Source organism: Neoarius graeffei, chromosome 1, assembly GCF_027579695.1.
Source record: "Neoarius graeffei isolate fNeoGra1 chromosome 1, fNeoGra1.pri, whole genome shotgun sequence".
NCBI classification, from domain to species: domain Eukaryota; kingdom Metazoa; phylum Chordata; class Actinopteri; order Siluriformes; family Ariidae; genus Neoarius; species Neoarius graeffei.
In genome coordinates this window covers 6880002-6902320 of record NC_083569.1, presented here as the reverse complement: position 1 = coordinate 6902320, position 22319 = coordinate 6880002, and the positions used below count along the sequence as shown (strand labels likewise).

Genomic DNA, 22319 nt, shown 5'->3' with positions numbered 1-22319 from the left:
CCCCGTGGCCGACGAGGGCCTTTGAGCGGAGTTTGCATGTTCTCCCCGTGGGTTTCCTCCGGGTGCTCCGGTTTCCCCAACAGTCCAAAGACATGCAGGTTAGGTTAACTGGTGACTCTAAATTGACCATAGGTGTGAATGTGAGTGTGAATGGTTGTCTATGTGTCAGCCCTGTGATGACCTGGCGACTTGTCCAGGGTGTACCCCGCCTTTCGCCCATAGTCAGCTGGGATAGGCTCCAGCTTGCCTGCGACCCTGTAGAAGGATAAAGCGGCTAGAGATAATGAGATGGAAAAAAAGGTGGTTCAGGATGAACTCAAGGCCATGCTCGACATGGGCATAATCAAGGAGTCACACAGTGACTGAATCACTGAGTATCCCAGTGGTTCTGGTACCCAAGACCAATGGGTCGGGTCGGTCCGATTCTGTGTAGACTATAGAAAAGTCAACGCGGTGTCTAAATTCGACGTATACCCAATGCCTCACATTGAGGAGTTGCTCGATCGATTAGGTGCTGGTTGCAGTGTTATATTCGACACTGGATTTAATGAAGGGATATTGGCAGATCCCCTCGACTCCTCTATCCCGAGGGAAAACGGCCTTTCCCACACCGTTTGGGTTACACCAGTTTGTCACGCTTCCTTTTGGGTTATTTGGGGCTCCCGCTACGTTCCAGTGGCTCATGGACAAGATCCTCCTTCCCCATGCCGCCTATGCAGCAGCAAACCTTGACATCATCATTGTGTACAGCAATGATTGGCCGCGGCACCTTGAACACCTTACAGCTGTCCTAGAGTCGCTAAGGCGTGCGGGTCTCACAGCTAACCCAAAAATGTACAATTGGGCGGGTGGAAGTACGGTATCTGGGTTTCCCCTTGGGTCATGGGCAGGTGCATCCCCAAATTGACAAGACTGCAGCGATTGCGGCCTGCCCGAGGCCCAAGGCCAAAAAGGGGGTGACAGTTCCTGGGGCTGGCTACTATCATACTATCTGGCTACTATCATATAGTACTATCTACGGTTCATACCTTATTATTCAGACGTCACCAGCCCGCTGATTGAGCTCACTAAAAAGGGAGCATCAGATCTGGTCCAGTGGAAGGAGCAGTGCCAACAGGCTTCCATCCATCAATTTTCTCCGACTTATCCGGGTCTGGGTCACAGGGGTAGTAGCCCAAGTAAAGCTGCCCAGACCTCCCTCTCCCCAGCCACTTCCACCAGCTCTTCCGGGGGAATACCGAGGCACTCCCAGGCCAGCTGAGAGATGTAACCTCCCCAGCATGTCCCAAGTCTGCCCAGGGGTCTCCTCCCAGTGAGGCATGCCCAGAGAGCCTCCTTTGGGAGATGTCCCAGGGGCATCCTAACAAGGTGCCCGAACCACCTCAACTGACTCCTTCTGATGTGGAGGAGCAGCGGTTCTACTCTGAGCCTCTTCCGAATGACAGAGCTTCTCACCCCATCTCTAAGGGACAGCCCAGCCATCCTGCAGAGAAAACTCATTTTGACCGCTTGGATTCATGATCTCGGCGGCACGGTGGTGCAGTGGTTAGCGCTTTCGCCTCACAGCAAGAAGGTCCTGGGTTCGAGCCCCGGGGCCGGCGAGGGCCTTTCTGTGTGGAGTTTGCATGTTCTCCCCGTGTCCGTGTGGGTTTCCTCCGGGTGCTCCGGTTTCCCCCACAGTCCAAAGACATGCAGGTTAGGTTAACTGGTGACTCTAAATTGACCGTAGGTGTGAATGTGAGTGTGAATGGTTGTCTATGTGTCAGCCCTGTGATGACCTGGCGACTTGTCCAGGGTGTACCCCGCCTTTCGCCCATAGTCAGCTGGGATAGGCTCCAGCTTGCCTGCGACCCTGTAGAAGGATAAAGCAGCTAGAGATAATGAGATGAGATGAGATTCATGATCTCATTCTTTCGGTCATTACCCATAGGTGAGGGTAGGAACGTAGATGGACCAGTAAATTGAGAGCGCTGCCTTTTGGCTCAGCTCTCTTTTCACCACAACAGACCGGTTTAGCGTCCACAACACTGCTGATGCTACTCTGATACCCTGCAAGGGTAAAGGGGTGCTTTGTGGATCAGGTGGCAGGTAAAGGCAGAGGTTCTTGTGTACTGATCCCTGGCTGACAAAGTGGCCAACAGGCTTTCACCAAGGTAAAAGCTGCACTGTGTGTGTGTGTGTGTGTGGGGGGGGCACTTTTACAATCCCCTGGCTTCTCACTCTCCTTTATTTGGCAGACAGATGGCTGGGGACCGTTTTGTCCCAGAAGGTGGAGGGCAAGGAACGTCCTATGCTGTACATCAGCTGCAAGCTCTCGATGCGAGAAAGTACATACACCACCATCAAAAAGGAGTGCCTGGCCATCAAGTGGATGGTCCTCACCCTCCGATACTACCTGCTGGGGTGCTCTTTCCTTTTCTGTTCAGACCACGCGCCCTTCTAGTGGTTCCACCGCATGAAGGACGCCAATGCGTGGATCACCGGTTGGTATCTTGCCCTCCAGCCATTTAAAATCGAGGTGGTCCACAGTGGTGGCCACAGATGGGGGGGGGGGGGGGGGGGGGGGGACATGGCCAAGCGTCAGTTTGTGAACTAAGGGCGGGGCCAGGGAAGGTGAGTGGCAGTCAATGCACCTGTTGTCGATTAAATGTTGTGCGTGTATATGTGCTGCAGTGATGGTAGAGGATAGAAAAGGAGGGAGAGAGCAGAGAGAAGGAATCTCCCCAGACCAGAACACAACTGTGTGCGTGCATACATGTGTCTGTCTAAAACAGACGTTGAAGCTGAAAAGCAACACGAAAATAAGTGTGCGCGCGAATGTCATCTCTCACCTGCCATGCTTCTGTACTCCACCCACATCAGGGACTTATGAAATGTATATAAAAACTTGTTTTGTGGACATCCCACCACATTAAACGTAACTATCCTTAAGCTTAACGCAAAGGTGTGGTCACATGCTTTTGTGTTTGCTAAGAAAATGTTCATGTGCAATAGACTCCAGGAGAGTCAATATAAACTTTTACAACGGGCGCAATGTACTCCTCACTTTCTACTTTCTTTGTAACTTTTCAAAAATCGAAGCAAAAATAAAAAAGCCCCAAAACTTCTATTTGTATACCAAAAAAAAAAAAAAAACTTCTTGTGAAGTTTGGTCCGCCATTTTTTTCTAGCTTTCAGAGAGCTAGCTAATGACTTTGGCTAAGAGTTTATCTAGCTAGCACACAGCACTTGAGATTTCTAGACAAAATGGCAGCCATTATACAGTGCGAGATCGCACAAAACACAAATCCCAATTTCCCTGTCTGAAAACACCAGAATATTCATCGATGACTACAAATTTTAAATTAAAAGCTCATCAAATCTCCTGAAAAGGAATTTGTTTCCATCCTGCCTAATGAACTAAAGCAGCACCAAGTCGGTTCGAACCAGTTTAAACTGGTTTGTTCTTGCTCAGTCTAGTTTAATAGTATTTTCTAGCACTTCTTGCATTGAGCATGAGGTGAACACTGTTGCTAGGCAACAGACACTCAAACAGAGCTAGCTAACAACTGGGGCGATGAGTTTATCTAGTTGGCGCACTGCAGTTAAGATTTCGAGACAATGTAAAAGCATCGTTATGGTGGAAATAAGCAGGGTGCGATTTGTCAAAAAACCAGAAGGGGGGGGATGTTTTTTTTTTTAAATCATGAAACGTCACAAAATTAAGGTAACAATAGGCTAACAGCTCAATAACATCCGATGATATCAAATGAATAACACTGTGGCAGCGGGGGCGTGGTCAAGCGTCGGTCTGTGACAGGAAGGCGGAGTCAGGGAAGGTAAGTGGCAGAATCACTACACCTGTCGTTAATTCATGTGTTTGTGTGTCTTCCCAGTGACCGCGCCCTATTTAAGGAGAGAGAGCGAGAGCAGAGGGAGCTCTCGCCACAACTAGACGACTGATGTGTGTGTGTATGTGTGAGTGCAGATAGAAGCTGAAAAGCTGAATAAAAGCAAGTTGTGTGAAATCAGTTCTGTCCTGCCGTCCTTCTGTCACAGACTGATGCTTGACCACGCCCCTGCTGCCACAAACACTAAATGAAAACGAACCAGAGATAGTAAATTCATCTTCCTATCTCTCTGACTAAATACACGAACACTAACACACAACAAAGTTCGCACTGCTTGTCACGTTGCTGTGATGTTTCTCTCCCTCCGGATTAAATGGACAGTGACTCGAAAATCACTGAAATGCATGAATACTAAATGAACAGTTTGCTCTGATGGCGCAGTTCATGTGGCCTTTTCTGCTTTCCCGTCGGTGCGCTATCCGCTGCGTTTCGCCCTTCTTTAATCCACGTTTCTGCGAATTTCTCAGCAGGGAAGGAACGCACGTCTGGCCCATTGACAACGAGGAAAAGAAGGCTGTCAGTGTGGATACATTCATTCTGTTGCGCTCATCAATAAGGATGTGATTCATGGCGCTAAATCCACGTTCACACTCTGGATATTGTTATTATCTACAATGTAGATATTTGCTGGGGACGTTCGTGAACATCAAAGCTGCCACTTCGGGTCATTTTGAAAGTGAGTGCAATGTAGACCATAGAAAGTTGTGTCACAACATGCCTGTCATATCAACTTTTTTTTTGGTTTGTTTGTTTTATTGACGAGGTTGTCCCCGAGGATTTTTTTTCAGCAGAGATATAAACCAGAGGGGGGGGGGATGATCCCCACCATCCCCCCCAGCAAATAAGACAAAATTAGCAGAAATATCAACATTTCTCTCAGATATGGTGGTAAAATACTTTAAAAAAAGTGTGGCTCCCCCCGCCCCCCCCATCTTAAGTTTCCATGTAACCAAATTTCTAATCAGCCAACATGCTAGCTTTAGCTTCACCACATCACTTTAGCGGGGCGGCACGGTGGTGTAGTGGTTAGCGCTGTCGCCTCACAGCGAGAAGGTCCGGGTTCGAGCCCCGTGGCCGGCAAGGGCCTTTCTGTGTGGAGTTTGCATGTTCTCCCCGTGTCTGCGTGGGTTTCCTCCGGGTGCTCCGGTTTCCCCCACAGTCCAAAGACATGCAGGTCAGGCTAACTGGTGACTCTAAATTGACCGTAGGTGTGAATGAGAGTGTGAATGGTTGTCTGTGTCTATGTGTCAGCCCTGTGATGACCTGGCGACTTGTCCAGGGTGTACCCCGCCTTTCGCCCGTAGTCAGCTGGGATAGGCTCCAGCTCGCCTGCGACCCTGTAGAACAGGATAAAGCGGCTACAGATAATGAGATGAGACATCACTTTAGCTGAGCAATTTCAGGCAAAAAAAAAAAAAAATTATATCCATTTTGTTTGAAGGAGCTGCTGTACAGATTTATGGGTAACACATACTAGTGCATCTCAAAAAATTAGAATACCATGAAAAAGTTCCTTTTTTTCATAATTTAATTCAAAAAGGTAAACTTTAAATATTTCACTTTACATGTAATGAATATATGAAAGCCTTTTTTGTTTTAATTTTGATGATTATGGCTTATAGCTCATGAAAATCAGAAATCCAGTATCTCAAATTATTAGAATATTCCCTAAGATCAATCAAAAAAAGGATTTACAATACAGAAATGTCCAACTTCTGAAAAGTATATTCATTTATACACTCAATACTTGGTTGGGGCTCCTTTACCATGAATTACTGTATCAATGCGGTGTGGCATGGAGGTGATCAGTCTGTGGCACTGCTGAGGTGTTATTGAAGCCCAGGTTGCTTTGATAGCGGCCTTCAGCGTATCTGTATTTTTGGGTCGGGTGTTTCTCATTTTCCTCTTGACAATACCCCATAGATTCTCTATTGGGTTCAGGTCAGGCAAGTTGGCTGGGCAATCAAACACAGTAATATCATGGTCAGCAAACCATTTGGTAGTAGTTTTGGCACTGTGGGTAGGTGCTAAGTCCTGCTGGAAAAGGAAATCAGCATCTCCAAAAAGCTCGTCAGCAGACGGAAGCATGAAGCGCTCTAAAACCTCCTGGTAGATGGCCGTGTTGACTTTGGACTTGATAAAATACAGTGGACCAACACCAGCAGATGACATGGCACCCCAAATCATCACAGACTGTGGAAACTTCACACTGGGCTTCAAACACCTTGGATTCTGTGCCTCTCCACTCTTCCTCCAGACTCGAGAACCGTGATTTCCAAATTAAATGCAAAATGTACTTTCATCTGAAAAGAGGACTTTGGACCACTGAGCAACAGTCCATTTCTTTCTCTCCTTAGCCCAGATAAGACACTTCTGACATTGTCTCTGGCTCAGGAGTAGCTTGATATTAGGAACGCGAAAGTCGTATCCCCTTTCTTGAAGATGTCTGTTCGTGATGGGTCTTGATACACTGGCACCAGCCTCAGTCCACTCCTTGTGAAGCTCTCCCAAGTTCTTGAATCGACTTTTCTTGACAGTCCTCTCAAGACTGCGGCCATCCCTGTTGCTTGCGCACCTTTTCCAGCCACCCTTTTCAGCAATGACCTTTTATGGCTTACCCTCCTTGTGGAGGGCATCAGTGATCATCTTCTGGACAACAGTCAAGTCAGCAGTCTTCCCCATGATTGTGGTTGCGTGTACTGAACTAGACCAAGAGATACACTGTGTTCATACTGTTTTACTCGAAATGAAATATTCTAATATTTTGAGATGGGTTTTTTTTATGTTTTTGTACTGTATGCCATACTGATTAAAATAGAAAAATGCTTGAAACATTTTAGTTTATGTGTAATGAGTCTATAATATATAACTTTCACTTTCTTAAATAACTGATGGAAAATATTGAACTTTTTCACAATAGTCTAATTTTTTGAGATGCACTAGTATATCGATATTACTTTCAACTGTGCCAGTTTAAAGGCATGGAAATAAGAATTTGATCAGTTTCAAATGGTCCTTGATGCCTCGCTGTCTTGTTTGGCATCTTCCTGAGGCAGCATTTACCGTTCTTATCCTCTCAGAGGCAACTATCAGATTTTCCTTTGATAGACCGTGAATGCAGTTTCAGGACTTGCTGTGTACCCGAGAGGAAATTTACGCCCACGCTAGTCCATTCCCGTCGCTCAAACTCATGCAAATAAGCCACTTTTTTCAAGCCTACGCACTCTTATGATTTTAACAAATCATAGAGGACATGAGTGACATGCAGCAAGTGATGGAAATTACATGTACTAATTCACGGTTCGGTAAACACACCTTAGGCTGCTTTTTTTAAGAAATTTGATTTGGGTTTTTTTTTTTTTTGAACGAGCTGGTGGTTTATAGGTCACTGGGGAACTTCATAACATTCTCAGAAAAGCACTGAAGAGGCAACCAGGCGAAAACCGAAAAACACAAAAAAGTCTTGGTAGTGTTTCGGTCTGACAATATTTACATGTGGATTCGAAAATATTTCATTTGCCAAAATATTCTGACATTGGAACGAAAGTAACGTGCGAAGCCAAAGCAAACAACCTCGTCGTTGAATTCAACTTTCATCTTCATCATAAGAAGTCTCATCCACAGGACACACTCACTTTTACATGATTTGAACGTGCACACCAGATGTTCCAGTAATCCACTACTGATTTTCACCCTAATCTGATGCTTCATCACAGGCTTGGCCTTTATATCTAATAGATCTAATGCAGCTCAGGATTAGTGACTCATGTTGTCCATTTCGTCTTCTCTGGACTAATCTTTATAGATTGACTCTCGCTGCAATTTTCAAAAACATACTCGAGTACTTCCTGGAATTAAATGCTTGGAACAGTTCCTTGGTTGAGCCTGTAGGCCCCGTCCTGCGAATATCTTTCATGCAAAAAGGCTTTTCTGGTAAAAGAACACGGCAGGAAAGGGTGTGGGAGAACATAACCTTATTTTTGGCCAGGAATTTAAGACGTCTTTTTGTTAACGGTGGTACAAAGGGGAATTCGAGCTGTATTTTATTACCAAGCCTTTTTCTTTTTCCTTCCCCAACAACAGATACTTGGGCACAAATCTATTTTGGAGAAAAGGTAAGCATTTGGATGTGACAAGATTTCACACAGGAAATCTGTGGTGATGTGCGTTTCTAAAAATGATTCACTACTGACAGAGCCATGTGATCTCAAACAAACAACATCAAGGGATTTTAAAAAAAAAAAGCACCATAAGGTTTCAGTCGCGAGATGTTTTTTTTTTTTTTTGGCGTCACCATATTTGAGACTGAATTTCTGGCTTCACTGTACAACTTGCGATAAAAAGATGGCTAAACTGACGCACCTTAATAAGGATTAAAATAAACAGTACTTAATCAAACCCAACCAAATAAACTGTGAGCTTTCTGCACACCGAACCCACCTCACTAACATTGTAGCTATACCACAGCTAGCTAGCGAACATAGCTACAAGGTAGCATGACCGGAAGGATGGCTGCGTTTTTGCTTGTTCAAGATGTACTATACTAGTGCATCTCAAAAAATTAGAATATTGTGAAAAAGTTTGATATTTTCCATCAGTTATTTAAGAAAGTGAAAATGTTATAGACTCATTACACAAACTAAAATATGTTTCAAGCATTTTTCTATTTTAATCAGTATGGCATACAGTACAAAAACAAAAAAAATCTCAAAATATTAGAATATTTAACTTCGAGTTTGAGTAAAACAGTATGAACACAGTGCATCTCTCGGTCTAGTTCAGTACACGCAACCACAATCATGGGAAAGACTGCTGACTTGACTGTTGTCCAGAAGATGATCACTGGTGCTCTCCACAAGGAGGGTAAGCCACAAAAGGTCATTGCTGAAAAGGGTGGCTGGAAAAGGTGCGCAAGCAACAGGGATGGCCGCAGTCTTGAGAGGATTGTCAAGAAAAGTCGATTCAAAAACTTGGGAGAGCTTCACAAGGAGTGGACTGAGGCTGGTGTCAGTGTATCAAGACCCATCACGAACAGACATCTTCAAGAAAGGGGATACGACTTTCGCGTTCCTAATATCAAGCTACTCCTGAGCCAGAGACAATGTCAGAAGTGTCTTATCTGGGCTAAGGAGAGAAAGAAATGGACTGTCGCTCAGTGGTCCAAAGTCCTCTTTTCAGATGAAAGTACATTTTGCATTTAATTTGGAAATCACGGTTCTAGAGTCTGGAGGAAGAGTGGAGAGGCACAGAATCCAAGGTGTTTGAAGCCCAGTGTGAAGTTTCCACAGTCTGTGATGATTTGGGGTGCCCTGTCATCTGCTGGTGTTGGTCCACTGTATTTTATCAAGTCCAAAGTCAACACAGCCATCTACCAGGAGATTTTAGAGCGCTTCATGCTTCCGTCTGCTGACGAGCTTTTTGGAGATGCTGATTTCCTTTTCCAGCAGGACTTAGCACCTACCCACAGTGCCAAAACTACTACCAAATGGTTTTCTGACCATGATATTACTGTGTTTGATTGACCAGACAACTTGCCTGACCTGAACCCCATAGAGAATCTATGGGGTATTCTCAAGAGGAAGATGAGAAACACCCGACCCAAAAATACAGATACGCTGAAGGCCACTATCAAAGCAACCTGGGCTTCAATAACACCTCAGCAGTGCCACAGACTGATCATCTCCATGCCACACCGCATTGACACAGTAATTCATGGTAAAGGAGCCCCAACCAAGTATTGAGTGTATAAATGAATATACTTTTCAGAAGTTGGACATTTCTGTATTGTAAATCCTTTTTTTGATTGATCTTAGGGAATATTCTAATAATTTGAGATACTGGATTTCTGATTTTTATGAGCTATAAGCCATAATCATCAAAATTAAAACAAAAAAGGCTTTAAATATTTCACTTTACATGTAATGAATATAGAATATATGAAAGTTTACCTTTTTTAATTAAATTATGAAAAAAAGGGAACTTTTTCATGGTATTCTAATTTTTTGAGATGCACTAATATATACGGTCATTTAGCAGAAAAGTCGATTCGCACAACTCTCATTTTAATCACAACTCTTATTTCAAACATGGAATGGTCATAATAATCAAAATAAAATACTCTTCTTGATATAGCAAAGGGTTTATTACGATTGTTTCGGGATGAGAAGCCAGAATCACCGTCAAATATTCAACTTTCTTTTTCTGCTGCTCTGCATGTCACGGATCAGTTGTTGACAAGTCCATTTGAGATCGCATAGCCTATAACTGTTTTTGTATGTATTTGACTAGTAAAGCCACAAAGTGAAGCTGTGCTGATGAGTCTACAGGTTCGGCTTGTCAGGAAAAAAAAAACGACAAGAATCCAAAATCCATCAAACATCTTTAAAAACACGATCAACAGGCATTTATAATAAAGATTAAATCTTCTTAGAACTTGGGTGAAAAGACTTTTGCGCTAAACGGCCGTAAACCTGCGCATTAGATGCAGTCAATTATCAGTATAAATGAAACCAAAATGGCAGCCATTATACGGTACAGTGCGAGATCGCACAAAACACAAATCCCAATTTTCCTGTCTGAAAACACCAGAATATTCATCAATAACTACAAATTTTAAATTAAAAGCTCATCAAATCTCCTGAAAAGGAATTTGTTTCCATGCTGCCTAATGAACTAAAGCAGCACCAAGTCGGTTCGAACCAGTTTAAACTGGTTTGTTCTTGCTCAGTCTAGTTTAATAGTATTTTCTAGCGCTTCTTGCATCGAACATGAGGTGAACACTGTTGCTAGGCAACAGAGACACTCAAACAGAGCTAGCTAATGACTGGAGCGATGAGTTTATCTAGCTAGCGCACTGCAGTTAAGATTTCTAGACAATCTAAAAGCATAGCGATGGTGGAAACAAGATGAAATTATCAGGAATATCAACATTTCTCTCAGATGTGGTGGCAAATTACTAAAAAAATCAGTGTAGCTATTTTTTTTTCCATCTTAAGTTTCCATGCAGCGAAATATCTAATCAGCTAACCTGTTAGCTTTACCTTCACTTTAGCAATTTCAGACGAAACAAAGTAGGCATCCAAATAGTTAAATATCTGAAGTTTTAACCTTTATACTGAAAAATTAAATCAAATCAACAACTTAAGGATGAAAGACAAAACGCTTATAACAAAATTAGCATAGTAATGTCCGCTTTTTTCCTTGATTCACTCCTCTAAATAGTTAACCTTTAATTATGTTTCCTCATGATTAATCATGGCATCTTCTCCATTTCCTAATCATGGAACCGTGTACCTTTCTCATGGTTAGCCTGAAAACGTGCAACGTTCACTCATTAAGGAATGCCGTGCCTTTAATTAGCACATTCCTCCTGCTGAGCCTGCGCGAGCTTTGCTAACAAAAGGACAACAGGTTCTCTTTGCGATTTGCCACATGGGGACACCGTTACCTGAGGTGCCAGTTCGCCGTTAGTAATGATCCGGGCGATCAGACTCCACTTTCTGTTGCTGGTTGCATTGTGGATCATCTTCTTTCGCAGCAGTTCACCCACGGAGACGTACTCGAAACCATAGCGCTCTGCAATCTTCAGGCTCTGTGTGCCTTTACCGCTGCCCGGGCCACCTGGAAACGTAACACAGTCGGAAATATGACTAAAACTAGAAAGGCATTCGGTAGAGTTCATACCTCCACAAAGCCACATATCATCAATATCAAATCACTTGAACCTAGGATAATACTAAAGCTGTCCATCAAAATCCATTCACTACTTTTTGAGTTACGTTAGGAACAGACAAAAGCAAAAAAAAAATCCTGGATCCGCATCAAAATCTAATCACTTGTTCCTTGGCCCATGGATCGCCTTTCCTCCAAATTTCATCCAAATCCGTTCACTATTTTTTGAGTTACGTTGGGAACAAAAAAAAAAAATAAAAAAAAAAATCAAGCAAACAGGCGAAAAACATGATCTCCTCCAAAGTTGGCGGAAGTAATTAGAACAGAAAAATGTGACTGTCCAAAATGTCTAGCTTGGCAAGAAGCTAGCTTGTTTCTTCATGGCTAGCTAATATTGTGTTTCAGACATTAGTTACACTAAAGAACAAGTAATGGATGTTATAATGCATTGTTTGAGACTTATCCTTAACGCATGTTCATATGAAAACATTTCATCTTCGCTGTTCAATTTTTAACGCACCATGATTTCTGATAATTGCGTAAAAAAAAAAAAAAAAAAAAAAAAGTGTTGATCAGCAGTAAAATGCTGCACTTCCCAGACTTTAATTTTCACTCACCGATGATGAGGATGACTTTGGGCCGCGGTCTGGATGGGTCAAACACTTCATACTCTTCAATCAGCTCCGCTGTTTCAGACAAGTCCGAGTCGCTCTCGATGGAGAACTGGTGGATGGGTGGCAGGCGCTCGTACCTGTCGGGTAGCACTGAGAGAACAGACAGACGTGCAGCTGCATGAGGTAGATGGAGTCCGATTACCAAAAACTTTTTAGTTGAATGAAATCAAAATCTTTCCTTATAATATGAATATTGCTAACGTGCAAGTGAAACTTGCATAGCTACCAGTTTAGCATCACTCAACTTGTGATACATTTACCCTGGTTGTCCTAGTAACACTATAAACTATCATAAAACAACAGAATTGGTCAAGGTTCAAAAAACGTCTCATGTACAATTCCACCTTTAAACAAACATCGAGTCACACCTCCTTACCGAGTCTGATGTTGCTACGGAGTGACACCAAGCTACTGCTTTGTTCTGTACAACCCCGATTCCAAAAAAGTTGGGACAAAGTACAAATTGTAAATAAAAACGGAACGCAATAATTTACAAATCTCAAAAACTGATATTGTATTCACAATAGAACAGACAACATATCAAATGTCGAAAGTGAGACGTGTTGAAATTTCATGCCAAATATTGGCTCATTTGAAATTTCATGACAGCAACACATCTCAAAAAAGTTGGGACAGGGGCAATAAGAGGCTGGAAAAGTTAAAGGTACAAAAAAGGAACAGCTGGAGGACCAAATTGCAACTCATTAGGTCAATTGGCAATAGGTCATTAACATGACTGGGTATAAAAAGAGCATCTTGGAGTGGCAGCAGCTCTCAGAAGTAAAGATGGGAAGAGGATCACCAATCCCCCTAATTCTGCGCCGACAAATAGTGGAGCAATATCAGAAAGGAGTTCAACAGTGTAAAATTGCAAAGAGTTTGAACATATCATCATCTACAGTGCATAATATCATCAAAAGATTCAGAGAATCTGGAAGAATCTCTGTGCGTAAGGGTCAAGGCTGGAAAACCATACTGAGTGCCCGTGATCTTCGGGCCCTTAGACGGCACTGCATCACATACAGGCATGCTTCTGTATTGGAAATCACAAAATGGGCTCAGGAATATTTCCAGTGAACATTATCTGTGAACACAATTCACCGTGCCATCCGCCGTCGCCAGCTAAAACTCTATAGTTCAAAGAAGAAGCCGTATCTAAACATGATCCAGAAGCGCAGACGTCTTCTCTGGGCCAAGGCTCATTTAAAATGGACTGTGGCAAAGTGGAAAACTGTTCTGTGGTCAGACGAATCAAAATTTCAAGTTCTTTATGGAAATCAGGGACGCCGTGTCATTCGGACTAAAAAGGAGAAGGACGACCCGAGTTGTTATCGGCGCTCAGTTCAGAAGCCTGCATCTCTGATGGTATGGGGTTGCATTAGTGCGTGTGGCATGGGCAGCTTACACATCTGGAAAGACACCATCAGTGCTGAAAGGTATATCCAGGTTCTAGAGCAACATATGCTCCCATCCAGACGACGTCTCTTTCAGGGAAGACCTTGCATTTTCCAACATGACAATGCCAAACCACATACTGCATCAATTACAGCATCATGGCTGCGTAGAAGAAGGGTCCGGGTACTGAACTGGCCAGCCTGCAGTCCAGATCTTTCACCCATAGGAAACATTTGGCGCATCATAAAACGGAAGATACGACAAAAAAGACCTAAGACAGTTGAGCAACTAGAATCCTACATGAGACAAGAATGGGTTAACATTCCTATCCCTAAACTTGAGCAACTTGTCTCCTCAGTCCCCAGACGTTTACAGACTGTTGTAAAGAGAAAAGGGGATGTCTCACAGTGATAAACATGGCCTTGTCCCAACTTTGAGATGTGCTGTCATGAAATTAAAAAAAAAAAAATCACCTAATTTCTCTCTTTAAATGATACATTTTCTCAGTTTAAACATTTGATATGTCATCTATGTTCTATTCTGAATAAAATATGGAATTCTGAAACTTCCACATCATTGCATTCCGTTTTTATTTTCAATTTGTACTTTGTCCCAACTTTTTTGGAATCAGGGTTGTAATTTATCGTGTCCATTTTTGTAGATAACATCAAATAACCAAAAAAAAAAAAAAGGGACTGCAAATACACTCACTGTCCACTTTAATAGGAACTTGTTCTTGATTCTAAGATTCCTGTTCTTGGCTGCAGGGGTGGAACCCAATGTGTTCTTCTGCTGTTGCTGTTCCGCCAAGATGCTTTTCTGCTCACCACGGTTGTAAAGAGCGATTATACGAGTTGCTACGTAGATCCTTCCTGGCAGCTCAAACTGCTCAATCTGTTCCTTTTCCTCTGACCTCTCTTATGAACAGAACTGTCGCTCACTCACTTGATGTTTTTTGTTTTTCGCACCATTCTGCGTAAACGCCAGAGACTGTTGTGTGTATGAGAAAACCCCAGGAGATCAGCAGTTTCTGAAATACTCAAACCAGTCCATCTGGCTCAAACCCCAACACCCGTGCCACAGTGAAAGAAAGTCACACTTTGAGGTCACGATTTTTCCCGTTCTGATGTTTGAACGTTGTGAACGTGAACCGAAGCTCTTGGTTTGCATCTGCATGATTTGATGCACTGTGCTGCTGTCAAGGGATTGGGTGATTCGAGAACTGCAGAAAACAGCAGGTGGATTGGTGTTCCTAATCAAGTGGCCAGTGTGTGTATGAAAAAAATAACTTTGAATTTGCTTTAAACTCTCTCTTGAATACACGATGCCACTGCGTTTGGTCAATAAGACGACAAGTGTATGAGTAAAGAATGCACTCAAAACAGTTCATGACGGCATGACTGTCGAGGGAGACGTCCCCCAGGCTGATTATGGCCCAATATCAAAAACAGTACTCCTCGTTGTTTGTCGTCACAGGGATTTCAAACCAGGAATGAAAGAAACGCATCAAAAGGCCAGTGCATGCTGCCACATGAAGCTCACAAAACAATTAGCTCATTGTTCAACATCTCAAATCGAGACGGTTTATTTGCTTTGCAAAGCAAACTCAGCAGGGAGAAACACTTGGCGTTCATTTTCTTATTTGCACAGCCTACGGCAAAGTATATTTATAGGCACGTAGATGCACACAAGCCTGTTTGTGGCTAAAGTACCGTGAATGTCTGTGGCATCCCATCCAGAGTGTATTTCTCCCCTCAGATCTGATGTTCCCGAAATCCCTGGTAATGAATTTTAGTGCTGGAGCTACTGTACGAGGTCAACGGAATGAAATGAAAATGAAGGGAAATCTAGCCCACCCACTATCTGTTCCATAAACACAAACAAGCTTTGAGATTAAGAAAATATGTAAAGCAGTAGCAAGCGAGCCTGTATTTACAACTTTTATCTTGAAGTAAAACTATATCATCATCCACTAACGATCAGATATCCAGTACAACCCCATGTATCAACTTTTGGAGGCACTGCATCGGACCAATTTAATTTTAAATCGTAGTTTCTGTTGTCCAAAATGGCTGCCCTCACAAATTTGGGTAAGATAGACTTCTACAAGTATTGTAGCACTAGTCAAAAAAAAAGACAAAAAACAAAAACCCAGTGTCTGTTGTTAGGGTAAGGGAAACATGGCGTAAATCTGAATTTTGGCCAAATTAGTGCTTTATGTGGGTTTGTAAATTGGGGAAGTGGCTGTGAACAGGTAACGCTCTGGGCTACTGATAAGAAGGTTGCAAGTTAAACCGCCAACACGTTTGGTCCCTTGAGCAAGACTGTTAACACCCATTTCTTGCAAACTAATTCCTCTCTAATACGGCATTACTGCAAAAGACAAAATGTCCATTTGTTTAAAAACAAATCTAGTTTATCTATTGATGAGTGCTGACTCACATTCTGCCTCATTTTGACACCAAACGCCAAAGTCTCACTCCTTACCGTTGCGGAAGAAAGACCGTCGCGATTGGCCTCCATTGAGCGGTGGCAGAGACTTCTTCTCCTGTCCTACAAAAGTGTCCCACCTCACTTTTTCGGTCCCGCCGAGCTCTCGCACCTTCTTCAGGCATGACTCCATGTACTCGATGGGATCGTCCGGCCGGTAATACATCAGTCCCGTCAGTAAACTCTGGACAACCAAGAACACAGCTTAACTTAGTAAAACTATTTGCAACAAATGAACAGAGATCTCTAGCTGTGGTTCCTTTACACCACGAGGAGCTTGTTGAGGTCCAAAACTCAAGAACAACGGAAATACCTGGTCAGACATGATGGCAAATGTTGTGGAAGGTGTTGGAGATACTCCTCCTGCTTGAACTATAATAAAAATCCTCCAAGCAGGAGGAGTGTCTAGAAATCTTTAGACCATGACCTTGTAGATTCTCAAAAACAAAGGAGATATTTGGTTGGACATGATGGTAAATGTTGTGGAAGGAGTCCTTGAGACTACTCCTGCTTGCAAGATTCAGTTTGGTAGGTGTATCAGAACGGGGAAAATGTCCAAGCCCTGCTGAACTCTGTGGTTTCCACTGATCTATAAGAACAACCCAAACAAAGAGAAAAGAAGCCTATTCCTGAGTGATTTCCACAATCATTTGCCTTTCAACTTAAAGCTGAAACGTTCACCAACAACCTGTTGACTATCAGGAATGTAAACATTAAACCCTTGATCCTTACCAACACCCTTTTTAATCTGTTCATTATCAGGATTAGATTACATGCATTGTCCAATACACAAGTCCCTGCCCTTATCAAGGAGCTGTTACTATAGAAACCATGACATATTATAACGAGCCCATTGATATAAACCTGTCATTTAAATTACAGCCAGAGCTACTGTCGGAGACGATGTTATAAAAAAACAAATCAATACCTTCTGACCAATCAGTTTCGAGAATCCAAAAGCACTGTGGTAGAAGTGCCAATCGTACAATACCAGGTCTTCAACAGATTGGATCAGGTGTGTTGAGAACAAAGGGAACTTCGCAAACTGCGCACTACAACGTTACTAATAATATTGCGTCAGAATAGTACACCACCATGTTTTTCCTGCTGACCTTCATGGTACCAACTATTATCAGTGATCTTACGAGGCACATTTTACCAAAGGAGTGTTACAGGGTCGCAAGCAAGCTGGACCCTATCCCAGCTGACTATGGGCGAGAAGTGGGGTACACCCTGGACAAGTCACCAGGTTATCGCAGGGCTGATGCAGACCAAGTGCACCCCAAATCGATTCAAGTGTCCATATGCATACATGGTTCTGTCCCATCTAACAGCGTAGATGTTTCTGGTCCAACGGGGCAGGTTTACCTACTTTTCCCAGAGGACCATCCTGTTTGTGTGACATTTGGGAAGAGACCCTCAACATACAGACTTTTCAGCTGATGAAGCTCAAGTGTGAGCATTCCAGTCCAGCCCATTACATCACATCAAACTATGCATTGTGAAATGACATCACCTGTTGATGATATAATAAGAAAAATACCAGTAAGCATATGCATGGATCTTATCTCATATCATTATCTCTAGCTGCTTTATCCTGTTCTACAGGGTTGCAGGCAAGCTGGAGCCTATCCCAGCTGACTATGGGTGAGAAGCAGGGTACACCCTGGCCAAGTCACCAGGTTATCGCAGGGCTGATCCGGACCAAGTGCACCCCAAATCAATTCAAGTGTCTATGTGCAAACATGGTTCCGTCCTATCTAACAGCGTAGATGTTTCTGGTCCAACGGGACAGGTTTACCTACTTTTCCCAGAGGACTATCCTGTTTGTATGACATTTGGGAAGAGACCCTCAACATACAGACTTTTCAGCTGATGAAGCTCAAGTGTGAGCATTCCAGTCCATCACATCAAACTATGCATTGTGAAATGACATCACCTGTTGATGATATAATAAGAAGAATAAGAATAATACCACTAAGCATATGCATGGATCTCATCTCATATCATTATCTCTAGCTGCTTTATCCTGTTCTACAGGGTCGCAGGCAAGCTCGAGCCTATCCCAGCTGACTATGGGTGAGAAGTGGGGTACACCCTGGCCAAGTCACCAGGTTATCGCAGGGCTGATGCAGACCAAGTGCACCCCAAATCGATTCAAGTGTCCATGTGCAAACATGGTTCCGTCCTGTCTAACAGCGTAGACGTTTCTAGTCCAACGGGGCAGGTTTACCTACTTTTCCCAGAGGACTATCCTGTTTGTATGACATTTGGGAAGAGACCCTCAACATACAGACTTTTCAGCTGATGAAGCTCAAGTGTGAGCATTCCAGTCCAGCCCATCCCATCACATCAAACTATGCATTGTGAAATGACATCACCTGTTGATGATATAATAAGAGTACCAGTAAGCATGTGCATGGATCCAAAAAAAAAAAAAAGGTCCTGCTGACCTTCATGGTACCAACTATTATCAGTGATCTTACGAGGCGCATTTTACCAAAGGAGTGTTACAGGGTCGCAAGCAAGCTGGACCCTATCCCAGCTGACTATGGGCGAGAAGTGGGGTACACCCTGGACAAGTCACTATGTTATCGCAGGGCTGATCCGGACCAAGTGCACCCCAAATCGATTCAAGTGTCTATGTGCAAACATGGTTCCGTCCCATCTAACAGCGTAGATGTTTCTGGTCCAACGGGGCAGGTTTACCTACTTTTCCCAGAGGACTATCCTGTTTGTATGACATTTGGGAAGAGACCCTCAACATACAGACTTTTCAGCTGATGAAGCTCAAGTGTAAGCATTCCAGTCCATCACATCAAACTATGCATTGTGAAATGACATCACCTGTTGATGATATAATAAGAAGAATACCAGTAAGCATATGCATGGATCTCATATCATATCATTATCTCTAGCTGCTTCATCCTGTTCTACAGGGTCGCAGGCAAGCTGGACCCTATCCCAGCTGACTATGGGCGAGAAGTGGGGTACACCCTGGACAAGTCACCATGTTATCGCAGGGCTGATCCGGACCAAGTGCACCCCAAATCGATTCAAGTGTCCATATGCATACATGGTTCCGTCCCATCTAACAGCATAGATGTTTCTGGTCCAACGGGGCAGGTTTACCTACTTTTCCCAGAGGACCATCCTGTTTGTATGACATTTGGGAAGAGACCCTCAACATACAGACTTTTCAGCTGATGAAGCTCAAGTGTGAGCATTCCAGTCCAGCCCATCCCATCACATCAAACTATGCATTGTGAAATGACATCACCTGTTGATGATATAATAATAATAAGAAGAATAAGAAGAATACCAGTAAGCATGTGCATGGATCAAAAAAAAAAAAATCCTGGATCCCTTCATCAATGCAGTTTCCTTTTCAGAAATGTTACCAGGTGAAGGAAGAGTTTGGTGTGAACCAGTCTCACCTCCATCAGCTGGGGGATTTCTCTCCTGGAGAGATACTCCTTGGCATCATTCACGTTCATGTCTCGCGCTGGAATTAAGCGTTAAACAAATAACAATAATAAACAAACAAACAATCCTCGTGCGCCGTTTAACTGGATTCTCTACAGATCTGGTCGTGTGTGTGCCACTCTGGCTCCCAGCAAGCCCCCCTCCACTCAGCAGCAAGTGTGGAAGTTGCTGAACGCCGACACACTGCTTTTTCATAAGCCGGGTTGCCAGGTTGTACCCCACACTTTCGAATCCCAATCACGATTTTGAACAAATTTTCCTTCCACTTTTTTTTTCAACCAGCCATGACTCGCATTATATCCATTTATAAAAAGCAAAACACGCACTCTCAATTTGAACGCCCATTAAGTGCGCGCAAAGATGCGAAATACGTCAATCTGGCAACCTCGAGCCACACTCAGGAAATCAGGACGCGCGCACTGCCAGCTCTCGGGAGCGCGCACGCACAGCTGGTGTAAACACCTATGCAAACAAACATTAAAACCCTGTGTGCACTTTTAATTCGGAATATCAGACAAGTAATCGTTTTAAATGTTATAAATGGATAGAAAAAATCTATTTCAAAATATTAAAATTGATGGGGGGGTTATTTAATAAATGAAAACCCAGATAGCAAAAATCAGTTGAATCAACATTGAAATAGCGTTTGGCAGAAAACATTGAAATAATGTTGAAATGATATTGAAAGTGTCCCCTTGAATTTGGGTTGAATCAACGTTGAATTTTCAACCCTATCAGCATTGAATCAATAGTGATTCAACCATCATCTAAATAGAAACTTACATTTAAATTTCCGTTGATTTCATGTTGAAATAATATACTGAATCAATGGTGATTCAGCCATCATCTAAATGGAAATCGACATGTCATGACACTGAATCGATATCTCTTTGACCATTATCGAAAAGTTCTTCTGAGAGACGGTTATTTGGACCATTCCAAATAGCGGCCGGTACGGTAGAAAATGGAGATGTTTGTTTTTCTGTTCATTTTTTCCTTACATGTTGCACACACAAGATTTGCACATAACCATAAATAATAATCTGTTCTTCATAGTTCCTTGTGCTCTATTAAAATTCTAAATTAAATAAATGAAATTCAATGAAATATAGGAAACCCCCCTCCCACAAAATGGTCTCACCCAGAGTGCACCCCAGGCTCCCGTCCAGTGGTGCAGTGTATGATGACAACAAAATCAACATATATTCAACATTGATCAAATGTTTCCTTCAACCATTACATTGATTCAAACACATTTTTTCAACTTTTTATTTTATCAGTGGTTGATTAATGGTTGATCCACCATCAGTGTTCAACTATAACTATAAATCAACCATCTTGACCAAATATCAACATTGAAATAACATCATTTGCTATCTGGGAAATGTACAACCCCGATTCCAAAAAAGTTGGGACAAGGCCATGTTTCCCACTGTGAGACATCCCCTTTTCTCTTTACAACAGTCTGTAAACGTCTGGGGACTGAGGAGACAAGTTGCTCAAGTTTAGGGATAGAAATGTTAACCCATTCCTTTCGAATGTAGGATTCTAGTTGCTCAACTGTCTTAAGTCTTTTTTTGTCGTATCTTCCGTTTTATGATGCGCCAAATGTTTTCTATGGGTGAAAGATCTGGACTGCAGGCTGGCCAGTTCAGTACCCGGACCCTTCTTCTACGCAGCCATGATGCTGTAATTGATGCAGTATGTGGTTTGGCATTGTCATGTTGGAAAATGCAAGGTGCTCTAGAACCTGGATATACCTTTCAGCATTGATGGTGTCTTTCCAGATGTGTAAGCTGCCCATGCCACACGCACTAATGCAACCCCATACCATCAGAGATGCAGGCTTCTGAACTGAGCGCCGATAACAACTCGGGTCGTCCTTCTCCTCTTTAGTCCGAATGACACGGCGTCCCTGATTTCCATAAAGAACTTCAAATTTTGATTCGTCTGACCACAGAACAGTTTTCCACTTTGCCACAGTCCATTTTAAATGAGCCTTGGCCCAGAGAAGACGTCTGCGCTTCTGGATCACGTTTAGATACGGCTTCTTCTTCTTTGAACTATAGAGTTTTAGCTGGCAGCGGCGGATGGCACGGTGAATTGTGTTCACAGATAATGTTCTCTGGAAATATTCCTGAGCCCATTTTGTGATTTCCAATACAGAAGCATGCCTGTATGTGATGCAGTGCCGTCTAAGGGCCCGAAGATCACGGGCACCCAGTATGGTTTTCCGGCCTTGACCCTTACGCACAGAGATTCTTCCAGATTCTCTGAATCTTTTGATGATATTATGCACTGTAGATGATGATATGTTCAAACTCTTTGCAATTTTACACTGTCAAACTCCTTTCTGATATTGCTCCACTATTTGTCGGCGCAGAATTAGGGGGATTGGTGATCCTCTTCCCACCTTTACTTCTGAGAGCCGCTGCCACTCCAAGATGCTCTTTTTATACCCAGTCATGTTAATGACCTATTGCCAATTGACCTAATGAGTTGCAATTTGGTCCTCCAGCTGTTCCTTTTTTGTACCTTTAACTTTTCCAGCCTCTTATTGCCCCGTCCCAACTTTTTTGAGATGTGTTGCTGTCATGAAATTTCAAATGAGCCAATATTTGGCATGAAATTTCAAAATGTCTCACTTTCGACATTTGATATGTTGTCTATGTTCTACTGTGAATACAATATCAGTTTTTGAGATTTGTAAATT

At 42.9% G+C, this 22319-nt stretch overlaps 1 protein-coding gene across 1 annotated transcript in view; it reads right to left on the bottom strand.

Moving 5' to 3' along the window:
* ak5 (adenylate kinase 5) overlaps window positions 1-19940 on the bottom strand; it is a 109427-nt gene extending 89487 nt beyond the window's left edge. Inside the window, exons 1-4 of the mRNA XM_060928967.1 lie at window positions 19558-19940; window positions 16118-16304; window positions 12179-12325; window positions 11338-11510 (exon numbers count right to left, since the gene is read on the bottom strand). Coding sequence (XP_060784950.1) covers window positions 11338-11510; window positions 12179-12325; window positions 16118-16304; window positions 19558-19617 — 567 coding nt within the window. The 5' untranslated portion in view covers window positions 19618-19940. The remainder of the gene's footprint in view (window positions 1-11337; window positions 11511-12178; window positions 12326-16117; window positions 16305-19557) is intronic.
* Between the last annotated feature and the right edge of the window lie 2379 nt (window positions 19941-22319).